At 49.9% G+C, this 21,835-nt stretch overlaps 1 protein-coding gene across 3 annotated transcripts in view; it reads right to left on the reverse strand.

The window, feature by feature from the left end:
• The window catches only part of NEGR1 (neuronal growth regulator 1), a 153,111-nt gene that overhangs the window by 29,534 nt on the left and 101,742 nt on the right, over positions 1–21,835 (reverse strand). For 2 of the 3 annotated variants that reach the window (XM_059478662.1, XM_059478664.1), the window contains exons 5-6: positions 17,351–17,471; positions 11,799–11,950 (exon numbers count right to left, since the gene is read on the reverse strand). The exons of the other annotated variant lie outside the window; for it this stretch is intronic. In XM_059478662.1, coding sequence (XP_059334645.1) covers positions 11,799–11,950; positions 17,351–17,471 — 273 coding nt within the window. The remainder of the gene's footprint in view (positions 1–11,798; positions 11,951–17,350; positions 17,472–21,835) is intronic. 3 annotated transcript variants of the gene reach the window in all.

Below are 21,835 nucleotides of genomic sequence, written 5' to 3' on the forward strand. Positions count from 1 at the left end.
AATAATTGTGAACTTGAAGTTTGAGAGCTGAAATTGCCAGGGAGTTTTCTCACTCCATCCTCTACACCTCCGGCTGATTGTTTTGCCTGATAGCAGGGGCTTCTCAATAAATATTCAAATGTTTCTAAGGGTGTAGAAAACCACATTATTGACAGCTTTTTGTGGCCTGTTGTAAAAGAAGTCCAATGGAAGGCAATTTTTAAAAGCCTCCAGGTTTGTGGATTCCAGCCCTGAGTTTCAGACCTGTTCTCACCTGGCAGCACAAAGGGATGGATCTCAAATTTGACTTAAATTCAGATGAAATTTGATTTCTTGATGGAAAGGCAGAGAAATATACTAAACACATTGTTTTAATGCTCCAGTCTACCAAAATATTTTTATTTATTTATTTTTAATGAGTTCCAGAGTGAACAGTCATGTTTTATGTAGAATGAATGATTTTATAGGAAAAAAAAATTAATTTAATTTAATTTAGTTAAATTAAATTTAATTTAATTTAAATGTGAGGGGCAGTGTTATGTGTGTGTGTGTGAACCAGCAACAGACAAATTTATATTTTAATTAAAACATTCAAAATAACATTTTAATAAAAGGTCACACATTTGGCAGTAAAAATATGCAGTTTCCTTCCTCACTCTCACAACAATTTCACATCTATAAGACACTGGTATATGTTCAAGGCTTTACCTTTTGCAGGACTGCCTGTATTTTGAATAAATGAATAAATCAGGGAACGCTGTCCTCAGCAAATGGATGCTGGCAAAAGCAGCCATTCATTTGCAGGCCATTTTTTGTGTATCGTGAAAATATCCCCATTAATGTGAGGGCACATTTGCATCAGTATTTACAGCACCAAACCATTAAAAATGAAAATATGCAACATAGAAAGAAAAAAATCTACTAAATTATCCATGGATTTTGTCAGATTTGAGAAATAAGTGTGAGCAGTGAGATCTTTACAGGTTTCAGAAGGACCCCCAGCACTTGCACCCCACCTTGGTGTGCCTGGAGAGGCACAACTCAGAGAAAACCTAAACCAGAGCAGGTCAGGAAGAGGGAAAACCACTGAATTTCACACATTTGGATGTGTCTGTATCACCAAAGGGAGGTGAAAGACAATGCTTTGATTTAGTTATTCAAAGTACACTGTTCTAAATGATAAACAATATTTGCTCACTGGTCCTCATTCCCCATTTCACATTTTTCCAGGGAAAACTGCTGCTTTAATGATTTTTACAGCTGTTGAGACCATAACAGAATGAAGAGAAAGTGACAAAGTTGTCCGTGTCCTTTGAGCTCGGTCCTTCATTCATATGGATAAATGGAAGCTCATGAATAATGCAGACCTGGAAATCTGCTGGCATTTTTGCTGCTCAGAAACATATGATTAGCGCTGCTCTGACTCCCAGCAATGATATTCCTGCTCTCAGAGGTCACTCTCCAAATCCGCACAACTGTCGCTGCATTTGTGGGGATGAACGGGGCACTGCAGCCCCTGGGGCTGCTGCAGCAGGGGCCACCCGTGAGGGCAGGTGGCACAGGCACTCGTGTGTCGCTGCCCAGGGCAGGGCTGGGAGCCACAGCGCCGAGCCCACCTGCACAGGTGAGCCAGCAGCTCACCAGGGGCTGGAGGGACGCCAATCCCACCCATTCTGACAGCGGAGCCCTGGGAAATGTCAAAGACAGACTCTGAAAATGTTGGGCTTTGTGTTTTCTCAGATCACTGCACCTGAGCAAGCAGTATGGTAAAAGATATAACTGTTAGATGTGATGATTGTTTAGTAGTTAAATGTAATTATTATATAATCATAAGAAGAATCATGAGAAACTATGTTGGAAATTTAAGGGGGGCTATGTTTGGCTGAAATCTATGTATACAATAGAACAATATAAGTTTAATAATTAACATGAAAGTTATATAACGATAGAATATAAAAACACGTTCATCTCGGATGTATGGTCGGAGTCAGATTTGGGTTGTAATACCCCCATTCCCAGAGCTCTTAATAAAAAGCACCGCATATAATCGCTTATGTGATTATGCGTTTTTGAACGCTAACAATTCCACCCCTGCCATGGCAGGGACACCTTCCATCATCCCAGGGTGCTCCAAACCCAATGTCCAGCCTGGCCTTGGGCACTGCCAGGGATCCAGGGGCAGCCACAGCAAATCTGGGAATTCCATCCCAGCCCCTGCCCACCCTGCCAGGGAACAATTCTGCCAAAACTGATACCTTGGGGTTTAAGTTTTTCTGGTCTGTTTTGGTGTGCAGCTTTTAGCTTTGTATTAATGTCACTAGGATCTTTTCACACAACAATCCTGCTCCAGCTGGAGACTCAAGGACAATCTCTTCAAGCTTCAGGCCCAAAGCATAAACAACAGCAGGCAGGCAGGCAAGAAAGGAGGGTGAAACTTCATCATTTGAAGCTATTAATTTGACAGTTGGCTCCTGCATGCAAGTGGACTGAAACTTATAAAATGTGAGATTTCATGGCCTCTTTTGCTCCCATCTTGGAGCCATCCAGACAGAGCCATGGCTGTGGCTCGGGTACTGCCAGGGTGAGGCCTCTGGAGGCCCTTACATAAATATCCAATGTATTCCTCTTAACTCCATCTAGTCTCTGCTCCAGCTCTTCAGGGCATCACTGCCCAGTGTCCCAGCCATGGGATCCATGGATTCCCAACCCTGTTTCCCTCATATTCCATGGATTCCAGCAGCTCTCCCTCATGCTCCATGGATTCCCAACACCCTCTCCTCATTCTCCATGGATTCCCAGCCCTGTTTCCCTCATTCTCCATGGATTCCAGCAGCTCTCCCTCATTTTCTGTGGATTCCCAACACCTCATGCCCCAGCCCCACACTCCCTGCACGGGCCGAACACGTGCCCAGAACTGGAAACTCTTCAAGTGCTCTGCTATTTGCTTTCAGTGGCACAGCAATTTGTGAATAAGTTATTTAGTAATTACTGTGTAATTATAGCTCTGCTGATCCCTGACGAGCCGAAATCCACAGACAATGCCTATCAAATGAATCATTACAATCTCTATAAATTACACGGGAGATGTGCCCATGTCATGATGAGATTCATGAAATGACTACAGTTTCTGTGAAAGGAGATTAATTAAGATGGAGTTAGAGTTTAAGAAGGAGCAGATTATCCTGCTGTATGCCCAGCCCTGGGGACACCTCTGGGTGCTGTGCCCAGCCCTGGGGACACCTCTGGGTGCTGTGTCCAGCCCTGGGGACACCTCTGGGTGCTGTGCCCAGCCCTGGGGACACCTCTGGGTGCTGTGTCCAGCTCCGGATCCTCAGCACAGCAGGGACAGGAGCTCCTGGAGCTGAGCAAGGGCCTGGAGCATCTCGGTGCCCAGGAAAGGCTGAGGGAGCTGGGGCTGCTCAGCCTGGAGAGGAGCCCCAGCTGAGAAGGGCCCTCAGCCCTGGGTGTCCCTGTGTGTCCCCTGTGTGTTTAAAATCTATTTTCTGATCTCTCTGAAAACTCGGGATATCCCTGATCAATATCTAATTCATTTGTAAAGCCCCCTGAGCTTTACTCAACAACTGGATATGAAAATAAGTTCTGCACTTAATAACCCTCTAATGAAGGAGGGCTTTGCATTGGGTGGAGGATTGGCCTCTGGTCAGTGTGAGTGACTCTCTCCTGGCCTGGCTTATGAGAAAACTTCCTGATGCACCCCCAGCAATATTGCAATAACCCACTTTTCCTGCCCAGGAGAGACAGGAATTGCCTTCAGTCCCTTACCTGGGGACTGTTCCCTCCTCTGTTCCTGTCTCCCCTTTCTGAGCCTCCTCCCCACGTTTTGAGGCCAGTTTGTGTTCCAGACTGTGCAATAAATCTATATCATTATTTATAGTGCTATTTACAGCACTTCTTGTCTTCATCCCATTTGTTACACAAGGTATTCTTTGGATTTTCAGTTTTCCATTTCCAGTTGCAGTGCAGCAGGGCAGGGAGCAGAGAGGAGCCCAGCAGCGAAGGCCGGTGTGGGTTTTAGTGCAGGGCCAGGTGAGCCCCAGGGAGGCACAGCTGTCCTGGAAACAGAGCAGGGAACCAGGCCTGGGGAAACCTTCAGGGCTCTGCAAAGGCAGTTCCAAAAGCACCTTGGAACCAGGCATCCTTCATACAACATCCTGCTCTGGTGCTAACAGGGGCCGATTTTTTAAACTCTGCGCTTGATTGAGATGAGTAAATTCAATTATCTTGATGGAGAAGATGAAGAAATGCACAGAACTACCTCTGGCTGTAAAATTACATTTAAAAACCCCAACAAAATAACCCAACAAAACCCACATTTATGTCCCCCTTATTCAGATAAACCACAGTTTGATCCTGACTCAGATTTCCCATCCTACAGGCATTTCCTCACGTACCTGCAGCACCCTGGACAGCTCAGCACCTCAGAAAAAGGGCTGGCGAAAAATGGACCATTTATTGCCTAAATTAAAGCTGCTACATCGTCATAGGGTGCAGCCACTCCATGAGATTTGCTCCTTCCTTCCTCACATTCCCAGCAATTTAAAATTTCTCTTCCTTCCCTTGGAATATAATTTTAACTGAATAAATTAACAGAATTTAAATGATCCAGTCCTCATGCTTGCGTTTTATTTTTGAATAAAGTTAGTGAATCCAAATATTGCCAAGCCTAAAAATCTGAATATCAGGGCGATTTATGAAGAATGGTCTCTACAGGAACATCACCTTCACCCACAGTAAAATTCAGGTTATTTCTCTAGGTGCTTCCCACAGTAAAATTCAAGTTATTTCTCTAGGTGCTTCATGCAGGACATTTAAAAGTCAGGAAATCAGCTTTGTTACTTTAGATACGTGGGGGGAAAAGGAAGTTTCTGAAAAATTCATTACAGGCGCTTTTCTGTGAATAGTTCTGATATTACAAATCAAAGCCTCTGATGCCAGAGGCTTGGAAGAGCCCTGAGAAGAGAAAGCTTTTATGCTCAATTTATTATTGTAAATCCAGTCCAAATCTCCACACATAAGCCTGGAGGAGGAATTAAGGCTAGCAGTAATTGAGCTCTTGATTTTCGAGGCTCGTTGAGGCACCTCAGCATTTTGTTACCTCTGTGGTTCAGCACAGAGGTTAATTAGTGCTCTGGTGTGGGCTCGCTGAAAACCTCTTGTTTTTTAAAACTCTGAAGTTATTTTTAGCTTTCTTGCAGCGAAAAAAAAAAAAAAAAAAAGAAAAGAAAATAAAAAAGGATTTATTTTTCCCCCTTCCTCCTTTCATTCAGCTGCCCAAGTGCCCAGAGCTCACAGCAGCTCCCAGGGAAGTGCAGTGAAGCTCTGGAATCACCATTTCTCTGCATCTTCTGGTAATCCCCAAATTACAAACACCTGACTCGGTAGAAGCACACAAACTTTACAGGTAAATGTTTGGGTTTAAGCAAATGCTTTTGTCAATTAACCCAGAATTTGTCTGGGAAATTATTTCAGTTTTGGCATTTTCGAACCCGTTAGATTATTTGCTTAAATACCGAAGTCTTGGGTTTAAAATCTATTTTCTGATCTCTCTGAAAACTCGGGATATCCCTGATCAATATCTAATTCCTTTGTAAAGCCCCCTAAGCTTTGCTCAGCAACTGGATATGAAAATAAGTTCTGCACTTAATAACCCTCTAATGAAGGAGGGCTTTGCATTGGGTGGAGGATTGGCCTCTGGTCAGTGTGAGTGACTCTCTCCTGGCCTGGCTTATGAGAAAACTTCCTGATGCACCCCCAGCAATATTGCAATAACCCACTTTTCCTGCCCAGGAGAGACAGGAATTGCCTTCAGTCCCTTACCTGGGGACTGTTCCCTCCTCTGTTCCTGTCTCCCCTTTCTGAGCCTCCTCCCCAAGTTTTGAGGCCAGTTTGTGTTCCAGACTGTGCAATAAATCTATATCATTATTTATAGTGCTATTTACAGCACTTCTTGTCTTCATCCCATTTGTTACACAAGGTATTCTTTGGATTTTCAATTTTTTTTAAATTTCCCGTGAGGTTTCGTACTCTGAGAAGGAACTCGAGGTACAGCGAGCTCTGCCCACGGGTGCCTCTCACCCTGAGGGGGCACAGGCAGGGGATTAAATTCCATGGAATTTTTAAATTAAATTTAAAATTTTAAATTCCATGGAATGTTTTAATCATTGCTTGGAGCACACTCTCAGGGGCAGGGGGGACTGTGGGGTGTGTGCGGGGCCAGGAGCTGGGTCAGGAATTGCTGTGGGTCCCTCCCCACCCAGGATACTCCAGGATTTTATAATAACTAACTGACAATTAAGATGAAGATTTGGCCATGCCTCAACCCCTCTGATTTAAGCAGGTGGGCAAGAAGAGAGGTCTGAACCCTGTGAGCTGTGGGTAACTGCACAATTTGTGCCTATAAACACAAATGGAACAAACCAGAGCATTGGAACAACTTCAGCAAAAACCCACAGCAAAGATCTCATGGCTTGTCTTTGATTTTTGTTTGATTTTTCCCTGATCCACTCTCAGGCTTTAAATTTCCTCTACACGTCAAGGAGAAACTTTTGTTCCTGGCCTTGCTCAAATGGTTATTTCTGCCTCATCCCATCTCAGTCACTTATTGTCATATAATTCATAATAAAGCTCAAGCTGGAAAATGGATTCAGAGAAAATTCCTCCATAACTCTCGGTAATTGTTACCTGGAGCAGCAGTTGGCATCCATATGGAAGGAGCTCAAACCCAGCGTTTAACAGAATTGTTATGACTTGCACAAATGGGGGATTTGGCCATTTATCTCATTCTCTGGGATATATGAATCCAAGGTGCAGAGTTGCAGCAATGTGCTCCGGAGCAGCCCTGCCAGGGCAGGGGGCTCTGGCTCAGCTGAGCTGCTGCTCCAGGGCACAGGGGAGGGCAGGGAGGTTTGCCTGGATGGGAATGCCAGAATCTGGGAATTCTGGGGCTGCCTGGCCGCTCTCAGAGCTGCTTTCCATTGGAACAGCAGCGCTCCATCAATGCCCAGGGTCTCTGAGGGAAGTGGCTGTAAATCTGTGCATTCACAGCCCTGCTGCTCTGAATCCTCACCAGCTTGTTGGACTCTGGGAGCATTTCACTCTGGAGTGGATGTGTAGTTATGATATTTTATGAAAAATCCTTTCCTTAGGATTTCTCCTCCTGAGAAGATGGGAGGCCTCAGGAACAAAATGCAAGCAATGGTTATCTGCTGCTGTGGGATGCAACAGGTGCATCTGGGATTGGGCTCATGGGGTTGTTTCTGATTAATGGCCAATCACAGTCAGCTGGCTCGGACAGAGAGCCGAGACACAAACCTTTGTTATCATTCTTTCTTATTCTATTCTTAGCCAGCCTTCTGATGAAATCCTTTCTTCAATTATTTTAGTATAGTTTTAATGTAATATATACTATAAAATAATCAATCAGCCTTCTGAACCACGGGGTCAGATCCTCTCTTCCCTCATGCTGGGACCCCTGTGAACACCGTCACATGGGTGCCCTCAGAATAGGAAGGAATGATAACAAAGGTTTGTGGCTCAGACATAGAGTCTGAGCCAGCTGTGATTGGCCATTAATTAGAAACAGCCACATGAGCTCAGGACAGCACCCAGGGAGGGCTGGAGGGACAATGAGCTGCAGGGCTCCAGTTCTCTGCACGCTGATGGCTCCTGGAGACCTTGGGCTGCACCCAAACCTTGCTAAATCAATATCTGTCCTCTGACTGACTGCAGCAGGCTTGCAGCAGGCTCCTAATGAGAACAGGAATTTTCATTTAAGCTTATAAATATATATATATATACCTACAGGCACTTTTTCTATTATATTTTCTGACGCAGACCAGCCCTCCTGGCTGAGACAGAACTATGCAAATTGAAATTTGATTTGCTTTCCAGGCCGGTATTTGAGAGATAAAATAGCAAAATCTTTCTTAGGTAATTGGACAACAGCAGAAGCTGTGGACACAAAGGGAATTTCCCTGGAGAGTGCATTTCTCTCCAGAAATGTCAGATTTGGTGGGCCAGGCAAAGCTGTGGAGCCAAGACTGAGCAGAAGGTTTGTCCAGTGTTACTGGAGAGGTGGCACTGTCACCCTCCAATCCGTTGTAGCTTTTGGAAATCTATAAATGTTGGAGCCAGGAAATAAACTTCCCTTTTTCCTTCACCTTGAGAGCAGCAGTGTGTGCTCGTGTTGTTTGGTTACAGTGACAGGTGATGGTGGCATTTTTGGATTGGTTTAGAGTAGAAACACAGTGTCTAACATAGGTGATAGGCATTGGGAAATTATTGTAAATAATATACAGGTAGTTTTTAGTATAAGAAAATAACACTGCCTATGGGGTGGTCAGTGTGCCATGGACCAACCTGCTAGACAGACTTCAGCAGGTCAGAGAAAGAATGTTAAAGGTAACAGAGAATAAACAACTTTGGAAACCGCAGCCAGAGAATCCTGACTCCTTCTTCAGTCTCAGGGTGGGAAAGAGAGACTCTAACAGAAACCCCGAGAGCTCTCCTCCTCATGCCAGCTCACAAGGCCAGCAGCACGTGGAAATTGAGGGCAGGGTCTGGTGCCTCTGCAGTGTGGAGACAAGATTCCACACGTGTGCCACCAGCCAGGAGGGCACAGGCAGCTGCTGGCTCAGTGGAGTCCTTGTGTGACGGAATCAGCACAGAAAACTCCACCACATCCCTGTCACACTGCTCCTTCTCCTTCCCAACTCCTCGTGTGATGGAATCAGCACAGAAAACACCACCACGTCCCTCTCCTTCTCCTTCCCAACTCCCTGTGTGATGGAATCAGCACAGAAAACTCCACCACATCCCTGTCACACAGCTCCTTCTCCTTCCCAACTCCTCGTGTGACGGAATCAGCACAGAAAACTCCACCACATCCCTCTCCTTCTCCTTCCCAACTCCTCGTGTGACGGAATCAGCACAGAAAACTCCACCACATCCCTGTCACACGGCTCCTTCTCCTTCCCAACTCCCTGTGTGACGGAATCAGCACAGAAAACTCCACCACGTCCCTCTCCTTCTCCTTCCCAATGTCACTCCTGACCTCTTGGGCAGCTTCTCACAATTATTTACATTTTTTCATAGGTACAGGCAGCATATCCAAGGATTCTGTGTGAACCTGGACATCAGGAACACCTCTGGATCACAGAACCAGCCACGGAAAAAGCAATTTCTCTGGCAGCTGTTAGGAAAGGATGCTTCCTGTGGATTGCCAGGTTTTGTAAAGAGCCTCACTCAGGCTGTGTGACCCCAGAGCAGCCCCAGGCCCTGCAATAGGGCACCAGTTCTATTCCATTTGCTGCTCTCCAGTAGCAAACGGAGCTGCCCTGAGCCCACATTTGGTTCCTGGGCGCTGCAGGCGGGCGGGCAGGGCTCCCTCACACACACCTGAACCTGCACATATGGCCACTCTCCCTGCCAGCTAAATGAAATGCAAGAGCTTCACAGCACAGCATTCTCACTGGGGGATTAAGGAGTCCACGCTTAGTGAGTTGCTACCCCGAGAATTATTGTTACTTTATTTTTGTCTTTGTTTTTAAAGGCATAATGCTTCCAGATAATAGTAATGTAAATTATAAGCAGAGGAAAAACTTCACCAAATGATCCTCACTCCCAACCAAAATCCAGATCACCACCTTTAGGACAGCTCTCCTTGCTTGGAGAGCTGGATTAAAACAACCACAGTATAAAATAAGAGAATTATTGTTACTTTTTTTTTTTTTGTCATTTTTTTTAAAGGGATAATGCTTCTAGATAATATTAATGTAAATTATAAGCAAAGGAAACACTTCTCCAAATGATCCTCACTCTCAACCAAGATCCAGATCACCACCTTTAGGATTAAAACAACCACAGTATAAAATAAGACATTTCAGCTTGCTCTTTGGGTCAGACCTCTGAGCCAACGCCCCCCCATTTCCCTCCCGAGGTTGGAGCAGACCCAGATTTCCAGAATTTTCTCTCAGACCATTCTGCTTCCCACCTCCCCTTCCTTTCATGATGGAGAACATCTATTTTTATGATTTGTACTGGTGCACTTGGTACTTCTGTGACATTTTCAACCTCTGCCTCTCAAAGTGCTTTGTAAGGGTGGCTACAAGGCACCTTACAATTTAAGATGGAAAAATCCCTGGCAGCAGCTCAGAGACAGATTCAGCTCTGCTCTGTTCAAATGAAGCCAGACCTTCCTTCTACCTGCTCTGAATTGCAAATACACCAAATTCCAGCTCCTTCTGCCTTAATATTCCTTTGTTTTCACTTGCATTTTCTGTTTAAAATAAGTGTAACGTCATTCCCGCTTTGGTAATGATCCCTCAAATATTAAATAAATGGCAGCAAAGGCTCCCTGTTATTTTTTGCCTGTTACATCTCTCCTGCAGGAATTCAGAACCTCTGACAACACTCATCATATGGGGAGCAGGTTCAGGAGGAAATTTCATGGCAGGAAGGCAATAATTGTGGGATTTGAGCTACTCTGCATTTCCACGCGGTGAGGAATATATTTAAGTGTAGGAGTTTTGTCTCTCTTTTATCACCATCAGAACAAGAGAGCAGCACCAGAGCTGCACCAGGAACACCTTTGGACCCAGCAGCAGATGGCTGAACACCCAGCAGCACTGAAATGCCACCAAGGCACAGACAAAAATCCCTCCCCAACAGCACCTTGGGCCCCTTTTGGGCAGCCTCCACACCGAGCATCCGTCACCTCTCACACTGCTTTTCTCCAAGAGACTGCTCTGCTCTGCACCAAGCCCTGCCAGAGCCAGGTGGGACAGAGCCCTGGCACAGCCCAGCTCTGCAGCTCAGGCTGCCCCTGGGAATGTGCTGGGAAATCTCTGCCCTTGGTTGGCAGTGCCCCTGTAGGGATTTGGGGCTGCTGCTGGGAGCAGGAACCCGAGTCACAGAGTCACAGAATCACAGAATCACAGAGTCACAGAGTCACAGAATCACAGAATCACAGAATCGCAGAATCACAGAATCACAGGAAGCTGTGCCTGTGCCCATTGTGCCTCTGCACCAGCCACTGCCAGAGCCAGGTGGGACAGAGCCCTGGCACAGCCCAGCTCTGCAGCTCAGGCTGCCCCTGGGAATGTGCTGGGAAATCTCTGCCCTTGGTTGGCAGTGCCCCCATAGGGACCCGGGGCTGCTGCTGGGAGCAGGAACCAGAGTCACAGAGTCACAGAATGACAGAACCACAGGATAGCAGGATCACAGGATAGCAGGATCACAGGATCACAGGATAGCAGGATCACAGGATAGCAGGATCACAGGATCACAGGATCACAGAATCACAGGATCACAGGATCACAGAATCACAGGATAGCAGGATCACAGGATCGCAGGATCACAGGATCACAGGATAGCAGGATCACAGGATCACAGGATCGCAGGATCACAGGATAGCAGGATCACAGGATCGCAGGATCACAGGATCACAGAATCACAGGATAGCAGGATCACAGGATCACAGGAAGCTGTGCCCATGCCCACTGTGCACCACCACGGCAGGAAGGGTCAGCTGGGATTGCTGGCAGAGCCCCAGCCCCTGACGCCCCAAACACAGCACGGACCCCAATTACAGACCCCAATTACAGACCCCAATTACAGACCCCACGCTCAGGCCCCACGCTCAGACCCCACGCTCAGAACGCGCGGAACGCCGAGCCCCGACGGGCACAGGGGCACCTCCGGGTGCTCAGGGGGAGCCAACACTCGGCTCCTGCGGCCGTGGGAGCCTCGGGGCTGGCAGGAAGCAAGCAGAGCTCTGGCCCCACGTCCCCGTTACTTACGGTTGAGAGGCAGGCTGGCATTGGTCGTCCCTAGCTTGTTGGCAGCGACACAAGTATAGTTGCCAAAGTGCTCTTCTGTCACATTGGTAACAGTAAGAAGGGATCTTGTACTATAATTTTTAATAGTGATTCCTTGTTGACCATTGATCAGTCTAGAAAGCAAAAAGAAAATGTCTATAACTCATATACCGCAACCAAGATTTATTTTATTTATTTTTTATTCGCAGCTCTCTTTTCTTTCCGGGTTTCACAGCCAGCCCCTGGAGCACGGTGAGCTCTTTGTGAGCTGCTTGTGCTGGACACAAACCCTGGATGCACAACTTGGGTTTTAAACTGGGCAAAGCCAACTGGGAATTGAAATACCCCCCTGGGGCAAAAAGGGTCCTGGTAAGCCTTTCTAAGAGAGTCATTTCAAGGGGGTCTTTTCAGGCTCTGGAGGTTGCTGTGTGCTGTCACAGCTCTGGCTGGTGGCAGGGGAGGATTAGGAGCCAGGATTGTGGCCGTGGTTTTGTTTATGGGGCTCCACAGCTGCCAATGAGCCTTGCAATTAGGGACAAAATGCTCCAGCAGCACTGCTGAGGCAGCAGCCTGGGCAGGAGCAGGTAATGAAGCACAGAAAAAAGCCAAATCGGGGCTCTTCTCACCCAGCTTGGAGCTGCCCGCCCCAAATTCACAGGGAAAATGCAGGTGTGTGGATAGTGCTCCCAAAGCCGTGCCAGGAGCACTGCTGGGCACCAGGACAAAGCAGGAGAACCCATTTAATGATGTTGTCCTAGGCAAGCCACGTCTGATCAAACAAGGAGACGAGAAGGGGAACCGTGTTATTAAAAACTCGCCACAGTTATTACTCATAATTCCTTCCATTTCCCATAAGGAGCAGAGTTTTGGATTAAGAATGCAATTTTTGTCGGCTATATTGAAGGATATAATCACATATCCTGGGAATTGCTGCCATCTTCCACCGTTCTGTCTGCAAACCTTGGCAAACCTGCCATGAATTGCACTTGTGCAGGCTGTGGAGTGAGCGCTGCCCATCGCCATGGGGTGCCCCTGTCCCATCGGGGCCCTGCAGGTGCTGCTCACACGGGGATTTCTGCTCCCTGGGCAGGCTGTGTGGCTGTGCAGGACCCTGCTCCTCCAGCCCAGGGCTGGGGAGACGACGTGTCACACCCCATGGGCATAAAACACAGAGAAATGGGATTGCAAGCAGAGCCTCTTTGCTGTCACCATGCCCTGTGCCAGGTGGCATCTGCCTCCAAACAAGTGACAGTGCCTGCCTGCTGTGTCCCTGCAGCCCTGCTGGCACAGGCCTGGCACTGGGGGCCCAGGGCTGGGATCCTGGGGCAGGTGGGGCTGGACAGGAGTGCAGATGGATGAGCACACCATTCCCAGAGCAGGGGCTGGCCAGGGTGTCTGCGTGCAGCTGGAGGAGCAAGAACTGTTCCTGGGGAATTCGCTACTCTGTGCAAGGCTCGGCCACGCTCAGCACTGAGCTCACATTTATCATTTATTGTATAATCACTTATTATATAAGCGTTTATTATGTAATCATTTATTGCTGGGCCTCACCCAGTGACTGCCAGGCTGCAACAGCATCCTGAGGGGTGTGCAACAGCATCCTGGGGTGTGCACAACAGAGTTCTGGGGTGCACAACAGCACTCTGGGTGTGTACAACAGACTCTGGGTGTGCACAGCAGCACTCTGGGGTGTACAACAGACTCTGGGTGTGCACAGCAGCACTCTGGGTGTGTACAACAGACTCTGGGTGTGCACAGCAGCACTCTGGGTGTGCACAACAGACTCTGGGTGTGCACAGCAGCACTCTGGGTGTGCACAACAGACTCTGGGTGTGCACAGCAGCACTCTGGGTGTGCACAACAGACTCTGGGTGTGCACAGCAGCACTCTGGGGTGTACAGTAACGTTCTGGGGTGCACAACAGCACTCTGGGTGTGCACAACAGTGTCCCGGGAGTGCACAACAGCACTCTGGGGTGTACAATAATGTTCTGGGTGTGCACAGCAGCACTCTGGGTGTGCACAACAGCACTCTGGGTGTGCACAACAGTGTCCCAGGAGTGTACAACAGCACTCTGGGGTGTACAGTAACGTTCTGGGTGTGCACAGCAGCACTCTGGGTGTGTACAACAGACTCTGGGTGTGCACAGCAGCACTCTGGGGTGTACAACAGACTCTGGGTGTGCACAGCAGCACTCTGGGGTGTACAATAATGTTCTGGGTGTGCACAACAGTGTCCCGGGAGTGTACAACAGCACTCTGGGGTGTACAATAATGTTCTGGGTGTGCACAGCAGCACTGTGGGTGTGCACAGCAGTGTCCCAGGAGTGTACAACAGCACTCTGGGGTGTACAATAATGTTCTGGGTGTGCACAGCAGCACTCTGGGTGTGTGCAGCCGCCCTGCACGCCCCTTCCCCCTGCTCTGTGTACCCAGGGCAGTGCCAGCCCCTCCTCATGGCAGGGATGGGCCCCTGGCATCCCCAGCTCCCCCAGTGCCAGCCCCAGGCCCTGTCTCTGCCTCCATCCCAGAGCACCTGCACCGTGCTGTAATTGATGGAACCCTGATAGTGAGCTTTGTCATTCCACATGTAAGCCTTGTTTGCTTTGAGAGGGAAAAGGGAATGAATACTTTAATATTTCATTTAGGTGACTTCTGGGCTTCTTCCCTGTGGCTGTTTAATGTCTGAGCTCTAATTCCTGCAAGCCCAGCACACAGCCTGGGTTCAGAGGTGGCACAGTGAAGCCATGGTGCTCTGCACAGGGGATCCCCAGCAATCTCCAAAGCCACACACATTCCTGACACCCATCCCTGGAAGTGCCCCCGGATCCACCCTGGAGCCCCCTGGCACAGAGGAAGGGGGCTGGAATGGAATCAACTTCAAGATCCCCTCCAACCCAACCATGTGATGTTTCTAGGACAGTTTTGAGATGATTTATTAACTTCTCTCCCAAATTTTCTCCAGCTCTCCCCACCCTGTGCACCAGCTCCTGTGGGAATTTGCTGAACAGAGCTCCTGGGAAGGCAGTGATTAGCAGAACCAGCCCTCCCTGCGTCAAAGAGCAATAACTTTAACTCAGTGCAGTCTGTTACTGCCTCTGTGTTTAGCTTTAATGGGTATTTTATGATGAGGTGGTCCCTGGAGCCTGGGAATGGTGCTTTTGGATTCACATTAATCTCAGTAACAACAATGCAATTTCCACCCCCAAAAGCCTTGTTTCAGGCACTGCACACACACTTATGATTGCAGGGCTAACTCCCACTGCTAATTTATTGAACAATCCATCCCGATTTCTAACAAAGAGGAGTCCCAGCCCCAGAGCATCTGACATAAATGGGATCCTCTCTATTGTGTTAGCCGAGAATCCAGCAGGGTGTGCACTCCCAGGGAGCAAATTCAGCTGTGGAGCACAGCTGGAAATTATCTGCAGGGTAATGGAGATGCTCTCCAAGAGCTGAAAGCAGTGCCTGAGCTGGCCATGGCTCACCCTGAGCTAGCCAAGGTCCATCCTGAGCTGGCTGCCCATCATCCAGAGGCAGAGGGAGACATTGGATCCAAAACCAGCAAAGAACCACCTCTGGGTTGTCACCCTGGTTTTTTAAGATTTTCTAAGCCTTCTGATGTTTATATTCTTTGTTGTGAACTTTCTCACACGCTTTCTGTAAATAACTCATTGTTTTGCATTCCTTTATGGAGCAGGAGAAATCTGATGGACTGTTGGTTTGTCCAGTGTCATTGGAGAGGTGACACCCTCCAATCCGCTGTCACTTCTGGAAATCTATAAATGTTGGAGTCAGAAATTAAACTTCCCTTTTCCTTCACCTTGAGAGCAGCCGTGTGTGCTTGTGTTCTTTCATGTCCTACAGTGACACTGGGTATTTTCCCCTTTCCTGCAAGGGATGGGGCTCAGAGATCCCCAGCAGGAGCTCACAGGATGCCCTGAGCTGAAAGGGACCCCAAGGATCCCCAGAGCCCAGTTCCTGAAAGGATGGAGCACTAGACTGAACCCAGGATTTGAGCAGCAGGAGCCAGCAGCACAGAGATTTCCTGCAGAGGTGAAACTCCACCAGCACAGGAGCAGAGGCACAGCCTGGGGTGCCCTGAAATGCACACCTGGGTGCCCTGAAATGCACGGCCTGGTGCCCTGAAATGCACAGCCTGGTGCCCTGAAATGCACACCTGGGTGTCCTGAAATGCACGGCCTGGGTGCCCTGAAATGCACGGCCTGGGTGCCCTGAAATGCACACCTGGGTGTCCTGAAATGCACACCTGGGTGCCCTGAAATGCACGGCCTGGGTGTCCTGAAATGCATGGCCTGGGTGCCCTGAAATGCACAGCCTGGTGTCCTGAAATGCACACCTGGGTGCCCTGAAATGCACACGTGGGTGCCCTGAAATGCACACCTGGGTGCCCTGAAATGCACAGCCTGGTGCCCTGAAATGCTCTGCTTGGCCTCTCCTGCTGCTGCCATGGATGTGCTCAGCAGGGAGGAGTTTGAGCAGAGCTACAAACAGAAAGGTGATCAGCATGCTGGGAGCTGCTAACTGAACCTGGAGTGCCCACCTGCCCTGAAATGCTCCCACAGAAAGGGTGTTTGTGCTGCAATGGCCCTGGGATGGGCACAGCAGCACAGCCACGGAAATGGGGTGCAGATGGATCTCACCAGCACACAGAAACACTCCTGTCCTTACAGGGAAGATCAGCTGCAGAGAAGCTGCAGGACACGGTGGGATGCCATGGCTCAGCGGAGGGAGGAGGACAGCAGCTCGTGCTGCAGGAGGGGAGCAGCTGAGGAGGGAGCTGACAGATGGCTTTCTGTGAAAAAGGGTCATTAATATTCTCCTGCCAGCTCCAGGTTTAATGGGATGTTCGAGCTGACAAACCCAGCGCTTGGAGGCTGGGAAATTCCTGAAGCTCCCCAGCTCCAAGGGACAATATCCACCTGCTTCTGCAGCCTGCGAGCCCAAGAGGAACGAGCTCCTGCAAAGGCCCAGGAGCCTGTAAAATGTCCTGCTGGAAAGCAAACACCTTCCTGTTTAATGAGCTGCCTTGGGAACACAGGGGCTCTGCAGAGGTGCTGCTGCTGACCCAGAAGGGCCCCACAAACCCAGAACACAGGCCAGGCTTTAGGGCTCAGAGCCCCCCTGACCCCTTGGCTGCAGCGACCTGCAGGGCTCACCCCAGGGAGCACAACCAGGGCACCGCTCACCCTGCCTCAAAGCCTTGCTCTCAAAGGTGAGGACGGCAAATTAAACAGAAATCCTCTTTGCAGCTTTTCCCAGTGCTTTTCTGGCTGTCACCCTCCAAAGGCTGCAGCTCCTGCAGCTCCTTTGGATGTCAGGCTGTGCCATTTCCCCTCTGCCACAACAGGAGCCACGGGGCAGCTCCAGCACCAAGCAGTGTGTACCAGGCACACTGGTACGAGCTCCAAGCACTGCTGCTGGGGCCGGGAAGGTGCTGGAATGGGCCCCCGGGCAGCCCCAGCCTGGCAGCAGCCCTGGCACACGAGGGGTGGGCGAGCAGGGGCTACTTACTTCCTCTCTCCTTTGTACCACACAAAGTCCGGGGCAGGCACTCCTGCACCTTCGCACCGGATCAGGCCGTTCCCTCCAAGCATCACACCGCTGGATTTAAGTTCCTGAATTGTGGGGACAACTGCAAAATAAGAATTGTGAAAGAGATGGACATTGGCATCTGGACAGGCAGGTCACCCAACGCCGCTGCTCCTCTCGGCCCCTCCAGGGGCTTCGCTCCAGCCTGAGGCACGTGGCAGCACTGTGTGCATCCGCAGAGGGAAAAGATCCCACTCTGCTCATCCTGCTGCGTGTGCCTGGTGCACGCTGCACATCCCACACTGCTCATCCTGCTGTGTGTGCCTGGTGCACACTGCACATCCCACACTGCACATCCCACACTGCACATCCCACATTGCTCATCCTGCTGTGTGTGCCTGGCACACGCTGCACCTCCCACACTGCTCATCCTGCTGTGTGTGCCTGGTGCACACTGCACATCCCACACTGCACATCCCACACTGCACATCCCACACTGAACATCCCACACTGCTCATCCTGCTGCGTGTGCCTGGTGCACGCTGCACCTCCCACACTGCTCATCCTGCTGTGTGTGCCTGGCACACGCTGCACATCCCACACTGCACATCCCACAGTGCTCATCCTGCTGTGTGTGCCTGGTGCACACTGCACATCCCACACTGCTCATCCCACACTGCTCATCCCACACTGCTCATCCCACACTGCTCATCCTGCTGTGTGTGCCTGGTGCACACTGCACATCCCACACTGCACATCCCACACTGCACATCCCACACTGCTCATCCTGCTGTGTGTGCCTGGTGCACACTGCACATCCCACACTGCACATCCCACACTGCACATCCCACACTGCTCATCCCACACTGCTCATCCTGCTGTGTGTGCCTGGTGCACGCTGCACATCCCACACTGCACATCCCACACTGCACATCCCACACTGCTCATCCTGCTCTGGTGCACATTGCACATCCCACACTGCACATCCCACACTGCACATCCCACACTGAACATCTTACCCTGCATCACACCGCACATCCCACACTGCTCATCCTGCTCTGGTACACACTGCACATCCCACACTGCACATCCCACTCTGCTCATCCTGCTCCGTGTGCATGGTGTGGGAACCCAGCTGAGACGTGGAGACACAGCAATGCAGTCCTGCAAATGCTGCTTGTCAGTCCCCAAACACAAGCCATATTATTCTTTAATTAGCCATCAGGGTTTAAACCCTGAGCACTGCAAAAGGCACAGGAGCCCCCAGAACTGGGGGACCCTGTCACTGACAGGTCCCTGATCTCCTGGATCGGCTGCACACACCCCCAAACCTCTGAGGTCTCCAACTAACAGAGTGAACCTCCAAAGTGATGAGCCAACCACAAATATCAGAGAAAAGTGATTTTCCCATCATTCCGCCACATGTTGAGTTGTTTCAGTAAGTACATTTTGTCTTTTTAAATAGTAAACACCGTAAATAGGAATAAACTTTTTGAGCTTAGAACTACAGACACAAATAAAGATGAAAAGCAATTGTCAGGTTTTCCAGTTGCCTGCAGAAGGAACCACCAGCTGAAAATAAAACACAGCAAATTCCTCAGGAAAGAGATTATCAAAGGCAACAACTGCCTCCTCCTGGAACTTTTTACGTCCTCTGGTTTTAAACAATAATTTATGTGCATCATCAAAACGCTGTAAAAACCAAACCACATCACTTATAAATAAAAATCTGTTTATTTTTTCCCGAGCAGCTCTCCAGATGTTGCTCTAAGGTGTTTATGGGCCCCTGGAGCTCTGCCTGCCTCGCTCTGCTCCCCTCACGTTGTGTGGTGCTGCTCCCCCAGCCCGGATCCAGGAGCTGAACCACTGAGGGCTGAGGGGTCCTGGGACCACCCCAGCTGAGCCTGGCCAGCCAGGAGCTCTCAGAAAAGCTGGGAAGAAGCCCAGGAGGTGCTGGCTTGGATGGAGCTTGGTGGTGGCCACAGGAACACCTTCAGCCCCAGAGCAGCAGGGCTGAGTGACCCCGACCCATCCCCACCTCCTCCAGGTGCAAACCCCAAGGGATGGGATGGGAATGTCTCACTGAGGCACAGGGAATCTTGGAGAGGCTATTTCCACACCTGGAAACAGGTGCACACCAGGTTTTACCTGAGTGTGAGTCGATTATGGATCGGCGCAGCTATCCCAGCTCTGTAGCTGAGCTTTGCTGTAATTACAGTAAACTGATTTGTTACCCCACCAAATCGCTTTGTAAATCTGAAACACTCAACGACTGAGCACCGCTAAGCCCTTGTGCAGCCTTATCTCTGCATCCCTGTCCTTTGCACTGCCTTCTGCTTTGCCAAATCCTCTGTGGATCATCCCAGACCCTTCTGAGGGATTTTCCTTTGTGTGCTTTACCGTGGCAGTGCCCGCATCCAGCTCTGCAAAGGCTCCTGTGCCCAAATCCCCCTGCGTTAGCCATTCCTTGGGAGGAGGTCACTGACACAGGTGGGGATGTTTCCTGTGAGCCTCAGGGCAGTGACAGCCAGTGTCCCCTCCCAGCAGGATCTGTCCCACTCTGCAGGAAGGGAATCTGCTGGGAACACAGCTGCCATGGCCAGGCACAGCAAACACAGCCCTCAGCACAACCCCTGATTTTAACCTGACTGGGAGGGGGAGTTTCACCTGGGGCTAAAGCAGGGCTGCTGCTCCCTCCTCCATCCTCCCTCACAAGCCTCTCAGCCCTTGCCTCCAGCCTCCTCATGCAATGACTGCAGCAAACCAATCCATAAATCCATTAGCTTTCACCCGGGAACATCAACGATTGAAGGGGATAATACATGTATAAGCAATTTGCGTGACTCCTTCATAATCTGCATAAGAAGAAATACAGATTGTTTTTGTCATTCCATAAAATCAACAGGGACGGGTGAAACATTCCCACTCCTTCCCCAGGCTGTGTCAAAGATGTGACCCCTGGAGGAGCAATAAGAGATGAGGAAGGCCTGAGTCACGTCCCAAGCCCAGTTCCTCAGAGGCACCACCTTCTGCTTCCCCCCGGGCCTGCTCACCTTCCCCTTGCTGTTTTGGGGATATTTCTGTCTTGCTTGGCTGGCTGTTCTTTACACAAAGGCAGAACATCCCTGACAATGTGTTTCAGGATGAGCTGGTGCATAAAGCCCTGCAGCTTTCTGCTGCTTCATGGGCAGCTGGGATGGGGATGCCAGCTGCAGCCCAGCTCCAAATAAAAATTCCAGACTCTGCTGCTGGCTTGGAAACTACTGGAAAACTTTTGAGGAGGAAATTTTCTCAGATCTCCCTTTGAGGAGGATTTCAGCTCCTGTTTGTTCGGAACAAGAATGGAAATCAATGTTCCCTGCTCCAGGAAATCCCTGGTTAGTACAGGCATGGAAACACAAAGCGGAGATTGCTGGAGCCACCGTCTCCCGGATTTATCACTGTCAGCTTATTTTATGGCTTTTACTCCAAAGACAAACTGTGGGGTGCAGCTGTGCTCCTGGAGCTCTAATTAAGGAGCCAGAAATCCATCAGCCCTGCAAGCCTGAGCAGCTGCAGGTGAGATCCCACACCCAGACCTGCTGCTCACCTGCCCAGGGCTGCCCGGAACGGGCAGAGACAAACACAGGGAGCAGAAATGTGGTTAAAGAGAAGCTGGGGCCGAAGGGAGGAGTGGGAGCAGCGAGACCCCAGCTCCAGCCCTCCCTCACACCCCACAGCTGGAGCATCTCCATTGCAGGTGTGAAGGAGGGATTGATTCCTGCTGGCACCCAGCACAAACAGCAATAAACACCAGCGAGGAAATCACACCCTGGCTCAGGGATGGGCAGCAGGAGGGAGGAAGGCTGGAAGGGAAGGCTGAGGGAGGCTGCAGGAGGAGGGAAGGGGTGCCAGCCCCCCACATCTCCCAGGGCAGTGTTACCCAGACAAATCAACGGCCGAGAGAGACACCGCAATGAAACCTAACAGGGATCTTAACTGGCGTAAAACTAATAATTTAAAATGTATTTGTCATTTCTGGGTCCGCTAAATAACGGTTAAATAAAATGACAGAGGGAAAATGCGATTATCCGCGTCTGTCGGCAGCGCCGGCTCCTGTGACTCAGATCCGGAGGTTTCTGTCCCCACAGTGGCTCCTTGTTCAATCCCCTCCCGTGGCTCATCCCTGCCGAGCAGGGCACTTCAAACCAAGCCCAATTCCTGCCTTGGAAATGAGTTACAGGAACTGCTGGGTAGCGATTTCCCCGCGGGCTCTAAGTGCCTTGCTGGGAAAGGCTTTTGGGGTGGGGGCTGGAGCCGTGCAGAGCATCCCCATGTCCTGCACGTCTGTCTGTCCCTGCGACACGGCAGGCAGGCACTGCTGCTGGCCACAGCTCACATTTGCTGTCCCCAAAACACAGATCTGTGCACCCCACAGCAGGGGCTGGGCAGGAGGGTGGCAGGGGCTCGAAGGCTGCAGTTTATTGC

Source organism: Ammospiza nelsoni, chromosome 9 (genome assembly GCF_027579445.1).
Source record: "Ammospiza nelsoni isolate bAmmNel1 chromosome 9, bAmmNel1.pri, whole genome shotgun sequence".
In the NCBI taxonomy this organism is placed as follows: domain Eukaryota; kingdom Metazoa; phylum Chordata; class Aves; order Passeriformes; family Passerellidae; genus Ammospiza; species Ammospiza nelsoni.